At 54.6% G+C, this 16,409-nt stretch overlaps 2 protein-coding genes across 4 annotated transcripts in view; one reads left to right on the top strand and one right to left on the bottom strand.

The window, feature by feature from the left end:
- The first annotated feature begins 2,330 nt into the window (after window positions 1–2,330).
- IDH2 (isocitrate dehydrogenase (NADP(+)) 2) lies at window positions 2,331–10,586 on the top strand. The gene is made up of 11 exons (XM_081170274.1): window positions 2,331–2,559; window positions 4,079–4,170; window positions 4,997–5,162; window positions 5,548–5,708; window positions 7,060–7,203; window positions 7,382–7,518; window positions 7,727–7,878; window positions 8,664–8,776; window positions 9,350–9,447; window positions 9,931–10,023; window positions 10,144–10,586. Exons 1-11 carry the CDS (start codon window positions 2,445–2,447, stop codon window positions 10,226–10,228), a joined length of 1,356 nt encoding a protein of 451 aa, XP_081026400.1. The 5' UTR covers window positions 2,331–2,444; the 3' UTR covers window positions 10,229–10,586.
- Window positions 10,587–10,725: 139 nt separating this feature from the next.
- Window positions 10,726–16,409, bottom strand: part of ZNF710 (zinc finger protein 710) — a 22,480-nt gene continuing 16,796 nt past the window's right edge. For all 3 annotated transcript variants that reach the window (XM_081170267.1, XM_081170268.1, XM_081170266.1), the window contains 4 exons: window positions 13,002–14,457; window positions 12,383–12,574; window positions 11,796–11,970; window positions 10,726–11,555 (listed from right to left, as the gene is read on the bottom strand). In XM_081170267.1, the coding sequence (XP_081026393.1) occupies window positions 11,386–11,555; window positions 11,796–11,970; window positions 12,383–12,574; window positions 13,002–14,426 (1,962 nt within the window). In that variant the 5' untranslated portion in view covers window positions 14,427–14,457 and the 3' untranslated portion in view covers window positions 10,726–11,385. The remainder of the gene's footprint in view (window positions 11,556–11,795; window positions 11,971–12,382; window positions 12,575–13,001; window positions 14,458–16,409) is intronic.

The following is a 16,409-nucleotide window of genomic DNA, read 5'->3' as shown; positions in this document are numbered from 1 at the left end:
TAGGAAAGAAGCAGTTATATTCTGTTGTCACAAGTGCTCACACTCAGCATGAGCCAGTGCAGCCCAGACTGAGTGACCCCTACAGCCCTGGAGATTCCCTCTCTCTCACACACAGGGAACCCTGGCTCTGCCCTGGTGCCCCCTAGCCTTCCTGCCCCCCTCTCCTCTCTTCCCCAGGGGGATGTCCAACTGGCCAACCACTGGGTAGGCGAGGCTGGGTAAGGGGGAAGCTCTAAAGCAGACCTTTGCCTACAACTTCTATCATCCTTCACTGTTGCCTCATTATGCCTGGGGCTGATGGGAGTTGCAGTCCATGCATGCTGCCTCTGATCTAGTCAAGAACGTTGGTCCATCAAACTTAGTGGCATCTCCACCAGGACTGGAGTGGGGCGAGCCTTTGGCCCTCTACATGCTGCTGGACTCCCCAGCTCCCGTTTAGTTGGAACTTTGATGGGTGGAGGTGTAGGGGTCAGCTATATGGTGCCCTTGAGGCAGAGCTTTGGGGCAGAAGCCCCCACTTGGCAGAATGGGCAGGACAATGCCACCCCATACACAGTCAGCACACAACTCTAAAGGGGGTGATGGGCAGAATTAAACTGAATTAAGTCCAAAGTCTAAATTGCTCAACTGCTCTGCTGGCTGAGGCCTTGCAGCCAAGAGGGCAGAGGGGCAACTCCTCCTCTTTCCCAAAACTCAAGCTGGGGTGGTCTTGGCAGGCTGCTTCCTGACTGGTGGTGTTGCTGGTGAGTGTGTTTGTGTGACTCCTTTCTTGTGTTTCTGCCCTGAGAGCATGCAAGGTCCCGGCTGTGTCAGTCAATCAAAGTTTATTGTTCTAGCCAAAGGCTAGAAACCTGCAGCCACAGTCCCAATAAAACAATAGAGATCATACATCCATAATATGAGGCAACATCAGTGATGTAAGACAGAGGTTGCCAGATACACCCACAAACTCAAATCCAGTTTGATTTAAAATTAAACCTCACCACAACTTTATAGTGTTCTATCGAACTCCCTTTTCCTGATAGTTATTTGCAGCTTGTGGATAGAGGGCCACGCTGTGTGTTACAAAGCTATTATTGTCACCCAAAGGAAACTGGACTGTTTCTGCCGGGATGCACCTGCTTGCTTCTGTGAACAAAGGTTTCAGAAAATGATCTTTTGGGTCTCTATATAAGGGGCAGACTAACAGATGTTTAACAGTGATGAGTTCCAACTGAGGCTGACCACAGATACAAGGATTGAAGAAATTCAAGGAAGAGATTGCTTTGCGCTACCTCCACTGCCGGAGGCAGGATGCCTCTAAATGCTAGCTGCTGGGGATCATGGCCTTCCTTTTAGGGTATCTGGTTGGCCACCATGAGGACAGGATTCTCTTTGGACTGATCCAGCAGCCAGACTGTTCTTGTGTTTTGACCTTAACAGCTCAACCAGTGCTGACCCTGGGTGGTTCAAGCCAAGAACAAAGCAAGGGCTGCTTGGATTGCACTGTGCTCAGTGCCAGCTCCGACCCCCACCATGCCAACGGGTACTAACCCTCCAGGCCCAGTGCCTGCCTTCCCAAAGGGGCTCCCCCCTCCCTTTGGCTGGGTTGTCAAGAGGGCTTCTTGCACCTCCAGGCGGAATGGAAGGAGGGGCCCTCGTAGGAAGTCCCCACGGGGCTTCTCTCTTGGGCACCACCCTGCAAGGCAGGGGTGCCAAGGTTGCCCTTCCAGCCCAGCCTGGACCCTGATCTGCTCCGCTCCGGCCCCTCTTCCCCGGGGCTATTTGCTGCGAGCGCCTGGATTAGTGGCGACCGGCGGCTGCCGTCTGTGTGCAAACAAATGGCGCAATGCCCTTCGGCTCTACCAATGCCCTTCAGCCCCGACGGCGGCCCAGGCAGGCCACGTCCAGCACAGAAGCGCATCCTGGGAAGCTGGCCTTCGCCTCTCGTCTCGATGGATGTCTTTTATCAGCAGCCAGACCTGGCCTTGGCGCTCCCGCCCGCCTGTCTGGCGGTTGCAGCTACTGTTACCCAAGCACAAGGCGAAGCAGTGGGGAGTGAGCTGGGTAGCCCTCCGTGCTGGGCGTCTAGGGCACCCCACCGCGCAGCGCCCCCGCGAAGGCCACATTTGTAACGCGGGGCGGGCGGGCAACAAAGGCAGTGGAGATGCTGTCGCCCAAGGGAGGGCAAGAGCGTGGCACTCACGGGAGCCAAAGGGGCAGTAAAAGAACAATGGCTGCTGCCGCTGCGTGTCTATTTCCCGGGTGGCCCGCTTCGGACCTCGGCGCCCCGCCCCGACGGGGAGGTTCCCAAAGCGCGGGGACTTAGGGGGCAGGGCAGGCGGGCGGCCGCTGCATCTGCTCCGCCTGGCGCGCCTCGGCTGCTCGGCTTCTCCTCTTTGCCGCCGCCGCCGCCACTGCCGCCTGCAGGTCCTCCATTTCCTCTTCCTCCGTCCGCCGCCACGATGGCCCACTACCTCCGCGCTGTTGCTCCGGCCGTCGCCTCGGCCGCTTTGGGCCGCTCTCCTGCCGCGCTGCTCCCGGTGCTAAGCGTCTCGCAGCGCCCGCCGCACCGGCACTGTGAGTGGCGGGGGGGGGGAGCGGAGGAAAGAGGGAGGGGGGTTAGAGCAGAGGGTCCCGGCGCTGCCCCCCTCCGAAGGCCTGGCGACGGGAGCCACCTCTCTACCCCGCAGAAGCCGGCCAGGCGTTTGCCCCCTCCAAGTTGCCCGGCGCCATGGCCGTGCCCTTGTGTGGCGGGGTCCTGGAGCGCCCCGGCCCCCCTGTCCGCCGGTGACCTTGCGATGCCCCGCCGGGCCCCGCCGGCTGCCTTCCTCTGCGCCTGGGCTCGCTCGGCCCCGCCTGCCATGCTGGGCCTCCCCAGGGACTATATTTAGACCCGCCTCGGGTGGAGCCGCTCCCGCTCAACTCCGGGGCGGCCTCGGGGCACCGGGAGACTTGGAGGAGGAGAGACCTGCAGCTGGGGGACGCGAGGCCCACATGCCAGCCCCTCTTTTGCCCCATCTCAAAAGTGGCCCGGGTGGGGTGGGGGGGTTGGCGGGCAGAAGGCTTGCCAGCTTGGCGGGTTCCTGTTGCATGGAGCAGAAACTGGCACAGCACACAGCTGGCCTGGAGGGGGCATTAAGACCCTGTCTGCATATACGTGCTTGACTCATTGAGGCTGTGCCAGGCCTGGGAATGTAGGCCGGCAGTTGCTTTGCTTCTGTGTCGCCATGGAAGACCCCCCCCCAGCCCCACATGGACACCCTAAGGCTATGCCCCTGTGGAGGCCTCTTTCCAGCTTGACCAAGACTCCTTTTCCTTCCTCTGCGTGTGGATCTCGAACAGAGGATTTGGCTGCCCCCTGCCCTGCCATTCCTGCTTTGAACAGCTAGCAGCTGGCTCCAGGACCTGTTGGAGAGCCGTGCCAGCTCACTCTCGGAGGGGCACGGAGGAAACCGCAGAGGGAGGGTGTGCCTGCTGCTCCCCTGCTGTCCTCTGAGGGTGACCTTGTCCCTTGACCAGCTGGCTGGAGCCGTGGAGTTGCAGGTCCAGTCTGTGGAAAAGGGGCTGAGGGCAGATCCCCAGCGGAGGAGCCTCACCCCAGGCGAATGTGCTTGGATTATGGCTTGTGAAAGTCAGCAGGGCTTTGGGCTCAGCTGGGATTAGTTAGAGAGCCACTGGGCAGCAGTTAATTCACTTTCTCTCCTGCCAGGGTCAATCACAGGGTAGACACAGCAGGCACCTTGGCCTGACTGCTTTAGCTCCACTCTGTGTTGTGCCTATTCTCAGTAGAGCTGGGGAAATACTTCAGATTCTTAAGAAGCACCGGAGTCAGCTGCTGTTTACATATACAAAGGGGGAAAGGCTTGCAGGAGAAGCGCAGGCAGCTTCCACAAGGGAGGCAGTTTATCAGTCTCTAGACCCCAACAAGGATTTGTTTTGAGAGTGGTGTGCTGGGATGGAGACACACGCCAAGGCCCTGGGATTTTTCTTCCAGTGGTTCTAGCAGCTGCACCCTGGCACAGCCCACATCACACAATTGTTTGGGTGCTGGAGGTTGTCTCTGGTGTCTCTTCAGCATTCTGACATTTCTCCACAGATGCTGACAAAAGGATCAAAGTTGCCAACCCTGTGGTGGAGATGGATGGTGACGAGATGACCCGGATCATCTGGGCCGGCATCAAGGAGAAGGTACCTGGAAGTTTTGGATCCGAGGGGCTGGGAATAAAGCAGCAAGGACCACGTCGTGATGGCCTGTACATTGGTAGCACAGTCATGTTTCTAGCATGCTCACAGTTTGTGGAAGGGTGAGAAAAGGGGCAATATAAAGTTAGAGGACTGGAAGATGTTTCTTCCAGTAGGCTAAGGCGGTCTGGGCTTCTCAGCTTTGAAAAAGTTCCCAGGGGAAGTATGATAAGAGATTTATAACATTACGAATGATGTGGGGAGAGAGCCGGGTTTTCTCCTTACAATTTTCAACATCCTTGGATATATCTTAGGTAAACCAGATGATGACATCTAACACAGCTGTATTCCACATGCAGCAATGAATGAGTTATATAAAGTCAGGCAGCCCCTGCCAACCTGGTGCCCTTCAGCTCTTTTGGACTACAGCTCCCTTAAGTCCCAGCAAACATGGCTGTATGATGATGAGGCTGATGGAAGCAGAGCTATACTGGCTGAGACTGATGGGGGTTGTAGTCCAAAATATCTGGAAGGCACCAGGTTTGGAGCTGGGGAGGCTGGGGCAGGTTAGTGTCCCATTTCCCCACAGACCAAATGGAGCTTGGAGAAGACACCATCCTTGCAACAGGAGAGAAATTGTGTGAATAACATGTAATTATTATTAATTTTTTAAGTGTGCTTTTTGCATGCACGGGAATGGTAGTGCGTCGAAGCTTCCTGGGGCATGTCTCTGATGAGCCTTCTGCACTTGCTCAGTGGTGTGTTGATCTCTACTGCGGGGTCTGCATCTCTATAGCTTTGTCCTCACTGCCTTCCTCTCATCCTGGCACAGCTGATCCTGCCCAACGTAGATGTCCAGCTGAAGTACTTTGACTTGGGGCTGCCGAATCGGGACCAGACGGATGACCAGGTCACCATAGACTCTGCCCTGGCCACCCAGAAATACAGCGTGGCTGTCAAGTGTGCCACAATCACCCCCGATGAAGCCCGCGTGGAAGGTACATGGGAAATGCCCATGGCAGGGTTCAAGGAATCTGGCATGACCTGCACTCCAGGCCCCCTCTCCCAAGAGTCCCTCAGCCCAGAGCAGATTGCAGCTCACTTTCTTGTGGGGAATGTTCCTCTTTTCTCTTGGGATGGCTGGAGTGGCTGGTGCTAAGGCAGTGGATTGGCAAGGAGCCATTAAAGCTACCTTGTTTGAGTCAGGCTCTTGGTGTAACAGGCTCCACTGACTTGCAGCAGCTCTCCAGGGTTTCAGGCAAGGGACCTGGAGATGGAGCCTGGGACTGAATCAGGGATCTTCTATGTGCAAAGCAGATGCACTCTGCTGAACTGCCACCACTGGTCTCTTGCTCTGCACCTAACTACTTCTTCTTCCCCTAGAATTCAAGCTAAAGAAGATGTGGAGGAGCCCAAATGGCACCATCAGGAACATCCTGGGTGGGACAGTCTTCAGAGAACCAATCATCTGCAAGAACATTCCTCGCCTGGTCTCGGGCTGGACAAAGCCCATCGTCATTGGCAGGCATGCCCATGGTGATCAGGTGGGTTGGAAGGGAGAGTGGGTGGGTGGATGGGCTGCTGGATTGGGAACAAGGTGGGATGTACAACTGGGAGAGTAGAGCATTCTCTTCTCTACAAACACTCTGGGATAGAGCAGGGCCAGTCAGTCTCTCTTACCCCTTGGCAATTGTGTTTTGATTATCTGTCTGGCTCCAATCTGCTCCCCACCTCAGACAGGCATGCACAAAGTCAGGAGTAGCAGGGGGAATGTTGTTGGAATCCTGCTGGCTGCGTCAGGAAGTGATGGCAAGAGTACAGAAAGCTTTGAAAGAACCTCACTGATAAATCTCCTTCATCCTTGAGTACTAGGTACAGTGGTACCTTGGGTTAAGAACTTAATTCATTCCAGAGGTCCGTTTTTAACCCAAAACTGTTCTTAACCTGAGGTACCACTTTAGCTAATGGGGCCTCCCGCTGCCGCGCGATTTCTGTTCTTAACCCGAGGTACTACTTCTGAGTTAGCGGAGTCTGTAACCTGAAGTGTTTGTAACCCAAGGTACCACTGTACTTGGTTTAAATACCTGTCCTAAATTCAGATGCTGTATAATCTTCTATAGGAATAGAATCAGAAGAGAAAAAACTAGAATTTTCTTATAGTAAATGCCCTGTTCTGCAGTGAAGTGAGGAGGACATTTGGAATCCTTTGGGGTTGGATCCTCCCATCTTCAGGAGGAGAGACCAGCTGCCTTGAACTTGACTCCTCCATGCTCTCTGTAAAGCAGGCTTTGCAAAAAATGTGCAGGGAACAAACAGACCCTCACTCAGACTTTGGCAGCCTGGAAAGCCCTGCTGTGGGTGATGAGCATGGTATGGTGGAGGAAGGATGGATGGTCACTGTAAATGCCCAGCTACAGCTGCCATAACTTCCTTTGGTTCGGTTTCCCTTGAACCTCCCAGAGGCAGGTCATAACTGGGGGGGGGGGCAGGCATATTTGCCTCCCAATTCCTCCACCTTCACCCATGTGGTTAAAAAAGCTATGTCCCTCTCTAGGGTGTGTGGAGGAGGTGGGTGGCTGTAAGCAGAGAAAAATAAAAACCGAAATTAACTGGAAAAACCCAATCCCTTAGTGAGGGGCTCATGAAACAGGGCTAGTCTAGAAGCTAGAAGTTCAGCTCAAATTGCCCCTGCCTCCTACAGGTGGTGGGGTAAACCCAAAGGATTCCAGAAGCTGCCCCCTTGTTCTTCTACAGGACAGTACTGTGGATCCTAGCTACAGAATACATTGGGAGGGAGCAGGCCCCAGCATGCGGCTAATTAGGGGGTTTGATGTGGGGAATTGAGACACTTTGATACTGTTGGGCTCTCCTAACATGTGGGTTTCTGCTTTCCAGTATAGAGCCACAGATTTCGTTGTGGACAAGTCTGGGACGTTTAAGATGGTCTTCACTCCCAAGGATGGCAGCGGAGTCAAGGAGTGGGAGGTGTACAACTTCCCCGGCGGAGGCGTCGGCATGGGCATGTACAATACAGATGAGGTGAGGGCAGTGCTAGCTGGACCCCTGCATTAGTTGCTTCCTGGGTCCCCTCCATGGGACGAGGCTGGCTGGTACATCCTGGGGACCTGCTGCTCCCCTTTGAATAGCAGGGTGGCAGCTCCTGCAGGCTGCTGTTTCTGGGTTACGTCCCACTGAGGGCCCTGTCTTCCTTTTGCAGTCCATCTCGGGCTTTGCCCACAGCTGCTTCCAGTATGCCATCCAAAAGAAGTGGCCCCTTTACATGAGCACAAAGAACACCATCCTCAAGGCCTACGATGGGCGGTTCAAGGACACCTTCCAGGAGATCTTTGAAAAGTGAGCGCTTCTGACCCCACCTCTTGGCCTAAGCCAGGAAGCTGTGGGTGGGAGTTGCTTTCTCCCACCTTCCCCAAAACCCAGCATTGCCTGCTGAGATCCTAAGTGCCAGAGCACCTCCCTGTTGGGATGGGTTGGAGGTGCTGTGTGAGGAGGATTAGAGGGTTGATGCTGCATGAGTAAGTAACCTCTTGTTCTCCACTGCCAGGCACTACAAGACTGATTTTGACAAGCTCAAGATCTGGTACGAGCACCGTCTCATCGACGACATGGTGGCCCAGGTGATAAAATCCGCAGGTGGCTTTGTTTGGGCGTGCAAGAACTACGATGGAGATGTCCAGTCTGACATCCTGGCCCAAGGTGCGGCGCTGGGCAGGGGAGAGGGCAGCTGTGAAAGGCTGCAAGTGGTGTGTGTGCTTGCAACTTGTAGGGACCGGAAAGCAGGGGGAAAGAGTTTTCTCTATTCTTGCAATAGCACCGCAGAACATGGCTTCCTGTGTGACCAGGGCACTTCAGGGGGCTTGACCCTCCCATGTAGGGAGCTGCCGCTGGTTCATCTTAACTGGCAGCACCTCACCAGGAGCCTTTCCCAGCCCTCTCTGGAGATGGCACCTGGGATCTTGTATGCGCAAAGCACGCACTCTGCTACTGAGCTATTGCCTTTCTCCAAGACTGCATAGCACTCAAAAGGGCAGGTTTCTGCTCTCAAGGGGGGAAGCAATGTTGCTGAGGTCTTCGTTAGATTAATGGTTCTCAGAAGGGAGACTGCACAAGGCAAGGCCAGAACATTTTACATCCCGCTTCATGCCCTTCTGACTAGCATTTCAGGAGATGGGCTTTTCTCTCCCTGTGGCTGTTCTCCAGCTGTGCTGCAGTTGTCTGTTCTGCAGAGTGCAGGTGGCAGATCAGATGCCCCGCTGATGGTGAAGCTGGAGAATTCAGATGTTTCTTCCTTCCTTGCGAGTCAGCTGAGCACTTGGCTTTAATCTGTTGATATAGAGTGCCAGGTACCTCATGCCCTAGGGGAGCCCCTCATAGGCACAGGAACAAAGTGGCCCAGGGACCTCCCCTTCCCCACAGAGGAGGGTGTGGAAAGCTGCTGTTGCAGAAACAGCCAACAGGAGTTTGGCTTTTTTTTCCTCTAGGGTTTGGCTCACTCGGCCTCATGACTTCCATCCTCGTCTGCCCGGATGGGAAGACCATCGAAGCGGAGGCAGCTCACGGCACTGTTACACGCCACTACCGGGAGCACCAGAAGGTGGGTCAACTGGGTGGCTGTGGAGGGGGCTCACCTGGCCCCTTCTTTAGGCATATTGTCTCACTCTTTTCTGTACCAGGTGAAGACCCTTTCAGCTTCCCAGGCTTCAAATAGCTTCACCCTTTTAATCCACTGAGTCTTAGAATCGTCATGTACTTTTAGTGAAGATGTGCTAGTTTGCTTGTTTCTGGCTGAAAATATGCTGCTTATTATAGTTTTGCCATTTTATTTTAATGTTTTATTGCTGTAAGCTGCCCAGTGAACACTGTGATTGGAGGATATAAATATGGCCAATAAAATAAATGAATGAAATAGACCAGTGGGAGGGATGTGAGCGCCCTCTTCTGGCCAACTTGCTGCATCTGCGTTTTCACCGCAGGGATAGGGAAACTGTAGTCCTCTAATGTTGCTTTAAGTCTCTTTAAGTATTGTCCATGCTAACTGAGACTGATGGGGTCCAACAGCCTCTGGAGGGACACAGGTCTCCCCCTCTCTCAAGCTAAATGCTTGGTCTGCTACCTCTGTAGCAGTGGCTGGCAATTAACTGTGCCTACCTGTTTTCCTCCCCTGCAGGGCAATCCCACCAGTACCAACCCTATCGCAAGCATCTTTGCCTGGACAGGAGGCCTGAAGCACAGAGGCAAATTGGACAGCAATGCTGACCTCATCAAGTAAGGGCCACTGCCCATCAGCATGAAAAACAACATAGCTGTGGGAGAGCAAGTTGGCGGGGAGGGAATAGGGCTGCAATTATGTCAGGCTCACGACAGAGATTTCTGAAGTACAGGCATAAGAATGACCCAGATACTGTAATGGGAGAGTGCCCTGGGCCCCCCAGGGGAAAAGGGGGACCCTGAAGAAGGAAAGGCAGGGCTCCTGGAAGGTGTTGTGAAAGACCTGCTTGAAGGTGAGCGTCAAGCGTGTTGCTGGCACACTCCATATTGCATATTGCTGCATCTGCTAGTTGCTTCAACAAGTGATGCACAAATCAAATAACAGCAGTAGCACAGCAAGACTGAGAAAACAAACAAGCTTTGCTCCCTGCAAAACAAGAGTGAGGCTGGGCCTGGCCTGTCCGTCAGAGGCTGCAGGGAGATGTTGGGCTTTGCTGTTTTTCCTCCTGTGCTAGAGGCTGTTCTTTTTTCCATGGCCAGGTTTGGTGAGACTCTGGAGAAGGTCTGCATTGAGACGGTGGAGAGTGGTGCCATGACAAAGGATCTGGCTGGCTGCATTCATGGATTAAACAAGTGAGTATTCCTGGGCTGCTGCAGGGCTAGCCTGTGGCTCCTACCTTCTCTCTCACGAGTTGAGGAAGCCCAACTTGCCACCGGCTTGGGCTTCTCATGCTCCCCCTTGTGCATTTTCAGTGTGAAGCTCAACGAGCATTATTTGAACACCACCGACTTCCTGGAAGCTATCAAGAACAACCTGAACAAAGCTCTGGGCAAATAGGAGGAGCTGGAGGGGGGCGCTGGAACATGCTGGTAGTGGGTGGAGGAGGGCACAGCATAGCATGGAGGCACATGATGAAGGAAGGGGGATTGCCTCATTTTTAACAGAACAAATTATGGCTGTTTGTACTGTCAACCAGAGACATTTTTGTAACCTGGTTGTTTTTTAAAAACTTTTTTAGCCGCCCTACTTGGGCTCCAATAACATGTCCCACCTGCTGCTACTGCTGGCTTGGGGGAAGGTCTCAGTGCTGGACCCCCCACCCCCTGCCAGGCGGTCATAATGGTTTGTGCTGTAATTTATGTACTGTGGTTTGGGCCTCATGGTGCCAAATAGAGCTATTAAATTATAGCTTTTACACATGGCTTGTTGTTTTTATTGATGCCCAGTGTCGACTGTCTGTTATGGTGACTCTTTTCTGGGGAAAGGCAAGTCTCAGCCCCCCTTGAACCTCTCCCCACACCCCGTCTTTTGCTTCAGCACCAACTCATCTGGCTCTTCTTCCAAAGAGTATTCCTTTATTGCTGAACTTCTTCAGAACAGAAAATAAACACAGTAGATCTATGCACAAGTGGGACAATCCACCTTGTGGAAATGACATAATAATTTAAGATGGCCACAGGCTGCACAGGGATGTTCTCCACAGCAGGCTGGCTTAACTGCTCTGCCAGGGATAGGGGATGGGCAAAGGGGCACTCAAGACCCATTTGGTTTTGGGGTAGAGACCCTGCTCTGTGTCCCCCTCTTTTTGTGCGCAGGGCAGAGGTAGTTTGTAAGAGAAACATACAGGAGCTGATCCAGTTTGGCTCTGCAGTACAGCCTGGTGTCTGTAGCACTGAGCTCTGGCTGGTCCTGGCCTATCAGCACCACTACAAGGCCTTCTGCTTCTTTGTGCTGGGTGCAAGGTGCTGTGGGAGGTAGTCTAAGGCAAGTGCTGCCCCCTCCTGGTCCTTTCAAGCTGGAGAGAATAGTACTGCCAGCCCAGCCCAGCAGCAGAGCCCAGTCAAGGGTTGGTGGCAGCAAGACTTCCACAGATCCAGTGCAGGACTAAACGGCTGAAGAGGACAAGAGTATCAAATTCCGTGCTGCCCGAACAGAGCTTTTCGGAGGGGGTGGAAACCGCTGCCTGTCCCCTTCTTCACCCAGTCTGCCCCAGGCTACAACATGCTGTAGTAGGCCATTTCCTTCATGGCGTGTTCGGTCAAGGCAGACTCGTTGGCAGGGTTCCCCACCACCCCATACTCATACGAGTTTTCCTCCTCGTAGTCCTCCATCTCCTGCTGTCCGTCCAGCTCTGCATGATCACCTGCCAGCTCCAGCATGGGATCTGAGGGGACAACAGGACAAGAAGTGAGCAGCACCTGGGCGGTAGTGCTGCAATGGCAGGCAATGTGGATTCAGCACTGGCCACCACAGCCTCCTTTGCCAGCAAGCCAAGACAGCCTGCAGAGGGAGCTGCAGTGCAGCCTTTCAGCATGAGAAGGCTGCCTCTGCCTTGCAGGGCTTCGGGGGGGGGGGGTAGGATGCCTTAGACCCATCCCTCCAGCTCCCTCCCCACTCCACCTACCTTGGCTGTCCAGGCTGATGTCCATCACCCCATGCTTGACCTTCATGTGCCGGCTGAGGTTGCCCTTCAGGTTGAACTTGCTGGAACAGTAAGGGCACTTGAAGGGTTTGCTGCCTGCGTGCAAGTGCATGTGGCCCAGGAGGTTGTACATGCGGTTGAAGGATTTCCCACACACCTGCGGAAGGTGGGGTGGGAAAGGAGATGATCACCTGTCGGCAGAGGCTGGGGCAGCTTGGACTGTGGGCAGCAGGGGTGGGATTCACCTGCCTGCATCCACCCCAGTTGCCCTTCCAGGCCAATGGCCAAGAACCAGGATCCACTCCACACTCAGCTCTGAAAGCCGTCAGCAAAATAATTTCCGGGCTCAGTCCAGGCAGCTGGCAAAACCGGAATGACTAAGCTGTGCTTGAGAGGAGGGTGGATATGTTGCTTATGTGGGAAGTCTGTTCTGGAAATGACCACTGCCACTCTGGGAGTTGAGTCTGGCCTGTCTTTGCAGCCTCTGCCACTCCGCTTTGCCCTGATCTCAGGCTCTTCATAGTCCACCACCCGCGGCAGCTTCTGCTCTTTGCACTTCTGCCACCTACCTTGCACTTGAAGGGCTTGACGGGCGAGTGGACGATCATGTGGGTCTTGAGTGTCTGCTTCTGCACAAAGGTCTTGAAGCAGATGTGGCACTGGTAGGGGCGCACACTGGTGTGGATCAGCATGTGGCGCTTCATGTTGGCCTGCAGCGTGAACTCTCGCCCGCACACTTCACACTTGAACTCTTTCACGCCCTGAAGACAACAGCAGGCAGGTAACAAGGCTTCATTGCAGCCAAGAGGTACCACCCAATCCCACCTTGGCCAAGGAGGACAGTGCTAACCATGGTGATTTCATGCTCAGTAGTGTTTGGGGGATTTCAGAGCAAGGGGGAAGAGACCAGGGCACTTTGGATCCCCACTCCCTCCCTCCTATGGAAGCAGTTTTAACCCAAATTGTGGCAAGGCCTCTTTTTCAGAATCCAGGTCTGTGGTGACCCGAGGACAACAAAAACAGCAAGCCAGCTAAGGTGAAACCCTTTGGGTACCCCTTCAGGGCACTGCAGGTAGACACACACATACTCCTCAATAAAAGCCCTTAGAGCCACGGATGGGAAAAGGCTTCGGTTATCCAACAGCCCCCCTCATGCCCTTCAACTTGGTGCTCTGCTGCCCGGCCTACCTTGTGGGTCAGCGAGTGCTGCTTAAGGTGATGGATCTGGCTGAACTCCATGCCACACTCGGTGCAGACGAAGGGCCGCACGTTCTGGTGCTTGAGCATGTGGTTCTGCAGCTGGCTGCGATAATGGAAGGACTTGTTGCACTCTGGGCAGGGGTAGAGGGTGGGCCCCTGGTGGGTGGCCAGGTGGCGCTTGAGCTGGGTGAGGGTGGAGAAGTCCAGGCCGCACTCAACGCAGACGTGGCAACGCCCGCTCTCGTGCTTGCCCTCGTGGGCCTTCAGCTCGCTGGGGTAGGCGAAGCCGCGGCCACAGAAGCGGCAGCTGTAGGGCTTGATGTCGGAGTGCAGCAGCATGTGGCGCTTAAGGTGGCTGGTCTGGGTGAAAGCCTTGTGGCACACCTGGCACTTGTGGGGCCGTGTGCCCTGGTGGGTGAGCAGGTGGGTCTGCAGGTGGCTGGGCTGCTTGAAGAGCTTGCTGCAGTGCGGGCAGGAGTGGGGCTTGATGCCGTTGTGGCCCAGGATATGCGTCACCAGGTTGTACTTGGACGTGTAGGACTTCTCGCACAGGCGGCACTGCCAACGCTTCTCCACCAGGTAGGAGTCATCTATCTGGACGTTGATGTCCAGGCGGTCCAGCTGAACCTTCTTGCTGTGCTCGCCATGGGCCTCCGCCTCAAAGTCCAGGGGCTCCTGCCACACAAAGCCCAGCTCGCTCTTGCCCTGCCCCGGAGGAGAGTGTGGTACAGGGTGCTCCAGATTGATCAAGGGAGGAGGAGCACCAGCCTGGAAGCCGCAGTCACTGGAGAAGGCCTCTGCACTCCCCGGAGTGCTGTCCAGGGTGGCTTGTGGGGTGCTTGGGAGCCTCTCCTCATACCCGCCCAGGGACAGCTCTTCTGGGGCTTGCTGTCGCAGGTGCCGCAGGCGTCGAGGCTTCCTGTTGAACGTGCTGAGATCTATCATCTTGGTAGCGCTGCTCTGCACCGTCTGCTCACAGGGGGACTCCTCCAGGCTCACAGGGTGGCTGCCCATCTGCTCCTCCTTGCCCTCACTTGCTACTGATGCTTCGTAAGCGCCGTCTTCCTGCCCCCACTCCCCCTTCTCGGGCTTCACTTTTGGCACCAGCCTCACAGGCGGGCGCTTCCTCCTCCGGGCATGTTTCCCGAAGGAAGCCTCTGCTGCTTCATCCTCCTCCGCTGGCTCGATGTGACCTTGGCCTTCATTCTCCAGAGGGCAATGGCTTTCCGGCTGCTTCAACTCAACCATGGACATGCTGTCGAGCCTGCCTGCGAAGCTGGAGAAGAAACCTCCGGGGCTGACAGTGGCACCAAAAAACTCGTTCTCAGTCACCAAGCCCAGGACGGCTGCTTGGGCCAGAGACAGCACCACCACGGCATCTGTCTGTGTTCCAGAGTGGGCAAAGCGGTCCATGGCTCATACCATCAAGCACAGCTTCTGTTGTCTGCAGGAACAAAAGGGAGAAAGAGAAGCCATTACCCTGTTGGCCAAGCAGAGGGCTGTGGGCTGAGAGAACCCAGTTGGCCAGCAGGGGCCCTAGCTGGCAGCTCCAAAATCATGGCAATGGAAAGTGGCATCTACTCTGGACATAGCCTTTAAAATGAAAGGAGCACCAAAGGGCAGAGCTTAGAACCTGAAAGCATCCCATGTTTTGGAGCTAAACAAATATTCTGCACTCCTGAAACTGGAGCAAAACCTGAAATCTAAACATGGGTGTGCTTCACTGGCAAGATGAGGGATGGTGGTGGTGGGAATGCCTAGTGGCCGGATGACAGGCCAGACATTTGTATCCTTACCATTTCCCAAGACTAGTAGAAACCATATATTCCATAGAGCCCTGTACAATGGCTCAGTTGTGCTGTGTTTGTTCTTTATTGTAAAGGGCTCAGTGTGTAGCAAAATCTTGTGGCCTTCTATCTGATACCTGGGGGGGGGGAGGCTTCTGCATGCCAGGTCAGGAGCCTCCCCAAATGTGGCAAATTCTGCACTTCTAGAAAGAGCAGGCAGTCTGATGACTGTACCTCCCCAGGTATCGGGATGTTGTCAACCACCAGGTTGGGCTGGATTCCTTTCTACAAGAAAGGGCACAGCAGCCTCCTTGGTTGTGAAGGTGGCAAGCAGGGCCAGGCAGGACTCACACCTAGGAGGCAGCCCGTAGAACCCTAGGACCTCCCCTTTCAGTGTGTGCTTTTTGTGTGACTGGGAAGCACCAGAAAGCCAAGCCAGAGAGAGGAGAGCATGGGGGGGGGGATACTGCTCTTTCCCCCAGTATGGGGCTAGCAGGACCAGAAGAGCCAGAATAACTGTTCGTCGCCTGAAATACAAAGCCAGTCTTCCTGGGTGCAGAGCAGAAAGACAAGCCAGGCTTGGACTAACCCTGAGGCAAAGGAAACAGCTAGACAGAACAACCTCAGAACTTCCCACTTTTGAACCACTGGAAATAAATGAACCTCATTCTCCGCCAGAGCTGCCTGCATGCTCTTAAACCCTGTGCGGGTGAGGATGGCTGGTGCAGAGAAAAGAAATGTGAACAAGGGAAGACAAAAAGAGGAAATGGAGGGGGGAAAGATAGCAAGAGGCAGGTGGGGGGAGGAGGGGAAGGAGACAGCAGTGTATGGAGGCAGCCAAAACAAAGGAGAGAGGGGAGGAGGCAGGAAGGAGAGAGGAGGAAGGAGAAGAGAAGAGGGGGCTGGCAGGCATCGGAGAAGAAAGGAAGAGAGAAGGAAGGAAGGAGGCTGGGTATGGGGGAGGATTAGAGGAGGCAGAGGCGGCAATGAGCGCAGCAGGGCCAAGAAGGGGCCCATCAGGTCACCCAGAGACAAGCAGGAGAAGGCCATGTAGTGACCCGCAGGCTGGCCTCAGTGCCTGACCCATTTTGCATGCAAGCTGCACCACAATGCAAAGAGGGCCCCTGTTAAGCACACTTTCATGTCAATGGGCTGTAGAGGCAAAGGGGAACAACAGTATTGATTCCCTCCTCACAGGAGGCAGCCTTGAAGCTGGAGACTGGCCATGATGGCAGCCACTTCTGTACCAGCCGGCATGTCCTGGGCACAGAATGGTAGCAATCCTGAGCAAAGGTGCCAGAGGGGAGCCCACCTAGAATTACTGATTGTGGGCATAGGCAGCTTTTTTTTTTTTGGGTTGGGGGAGGGAGTCAGCCTGTCCAGCCACTTCAGTCTTTAAAATCCATCTGCTTCTCTCATTCACCCTTTAAAATCCATTGCCTGCCCTCCCTCCCTCCCACTTCCCTTCCATTTCTGATTCTTGCCTCTTCTCTCCATCTTTCTCTCTCTCCCTCATTCTTTCCGTTACCCTGGCAACGCCTCTCTCAGCTTGATAGTTCAGTCCTGTGTGCCTCTCTTATCTCCTCTCTCTTTCTCTCTCACTTTCATC

The sequence above is a fragment of the Podarcis bocagei genome (genome assembly GCF_964188305.1).
Source record: "Podarcis bocagei genome assembly, chromosome: 14".
In the NCBI taxonomy this organism is placed as follows: domain Eukaryota; kingdom Metazoa; phylum Chordata; class Lepidosauria; order Squamata; family Lacertidae; genus Podarcis; species Podarcis bocagei.
Note: the sequence above shows the minus strand (reverse complement) of the source record. Positions and strands in the feature narration are given on the sequence as shown.

Bases quoted from the DNA above. Each gene is read 5' to 3' on its own strand.
- IDH2 (XM_081170274.1), top strand. From the start codon at position 2,445: ATGGCCCACTACCTCCGCGCTGTTGCTCCGGCCGTCGCCTCGGCCGCT. The intron at 5,709-7,059 runs GTGGGTTGGAAG...TCTGCTTTCCAG, and splicing joins GGCATGCCCATGGTGATCAG to TATAGAGCCACAGATTTCGT. The intron at 8,777-9,349 runs GTGGGTCAACTG...CCTCCCCTGCAG, and splicing joins ACTACCGGGAGCACCAGAAG to GGCAATCCCACCAGTACCAA.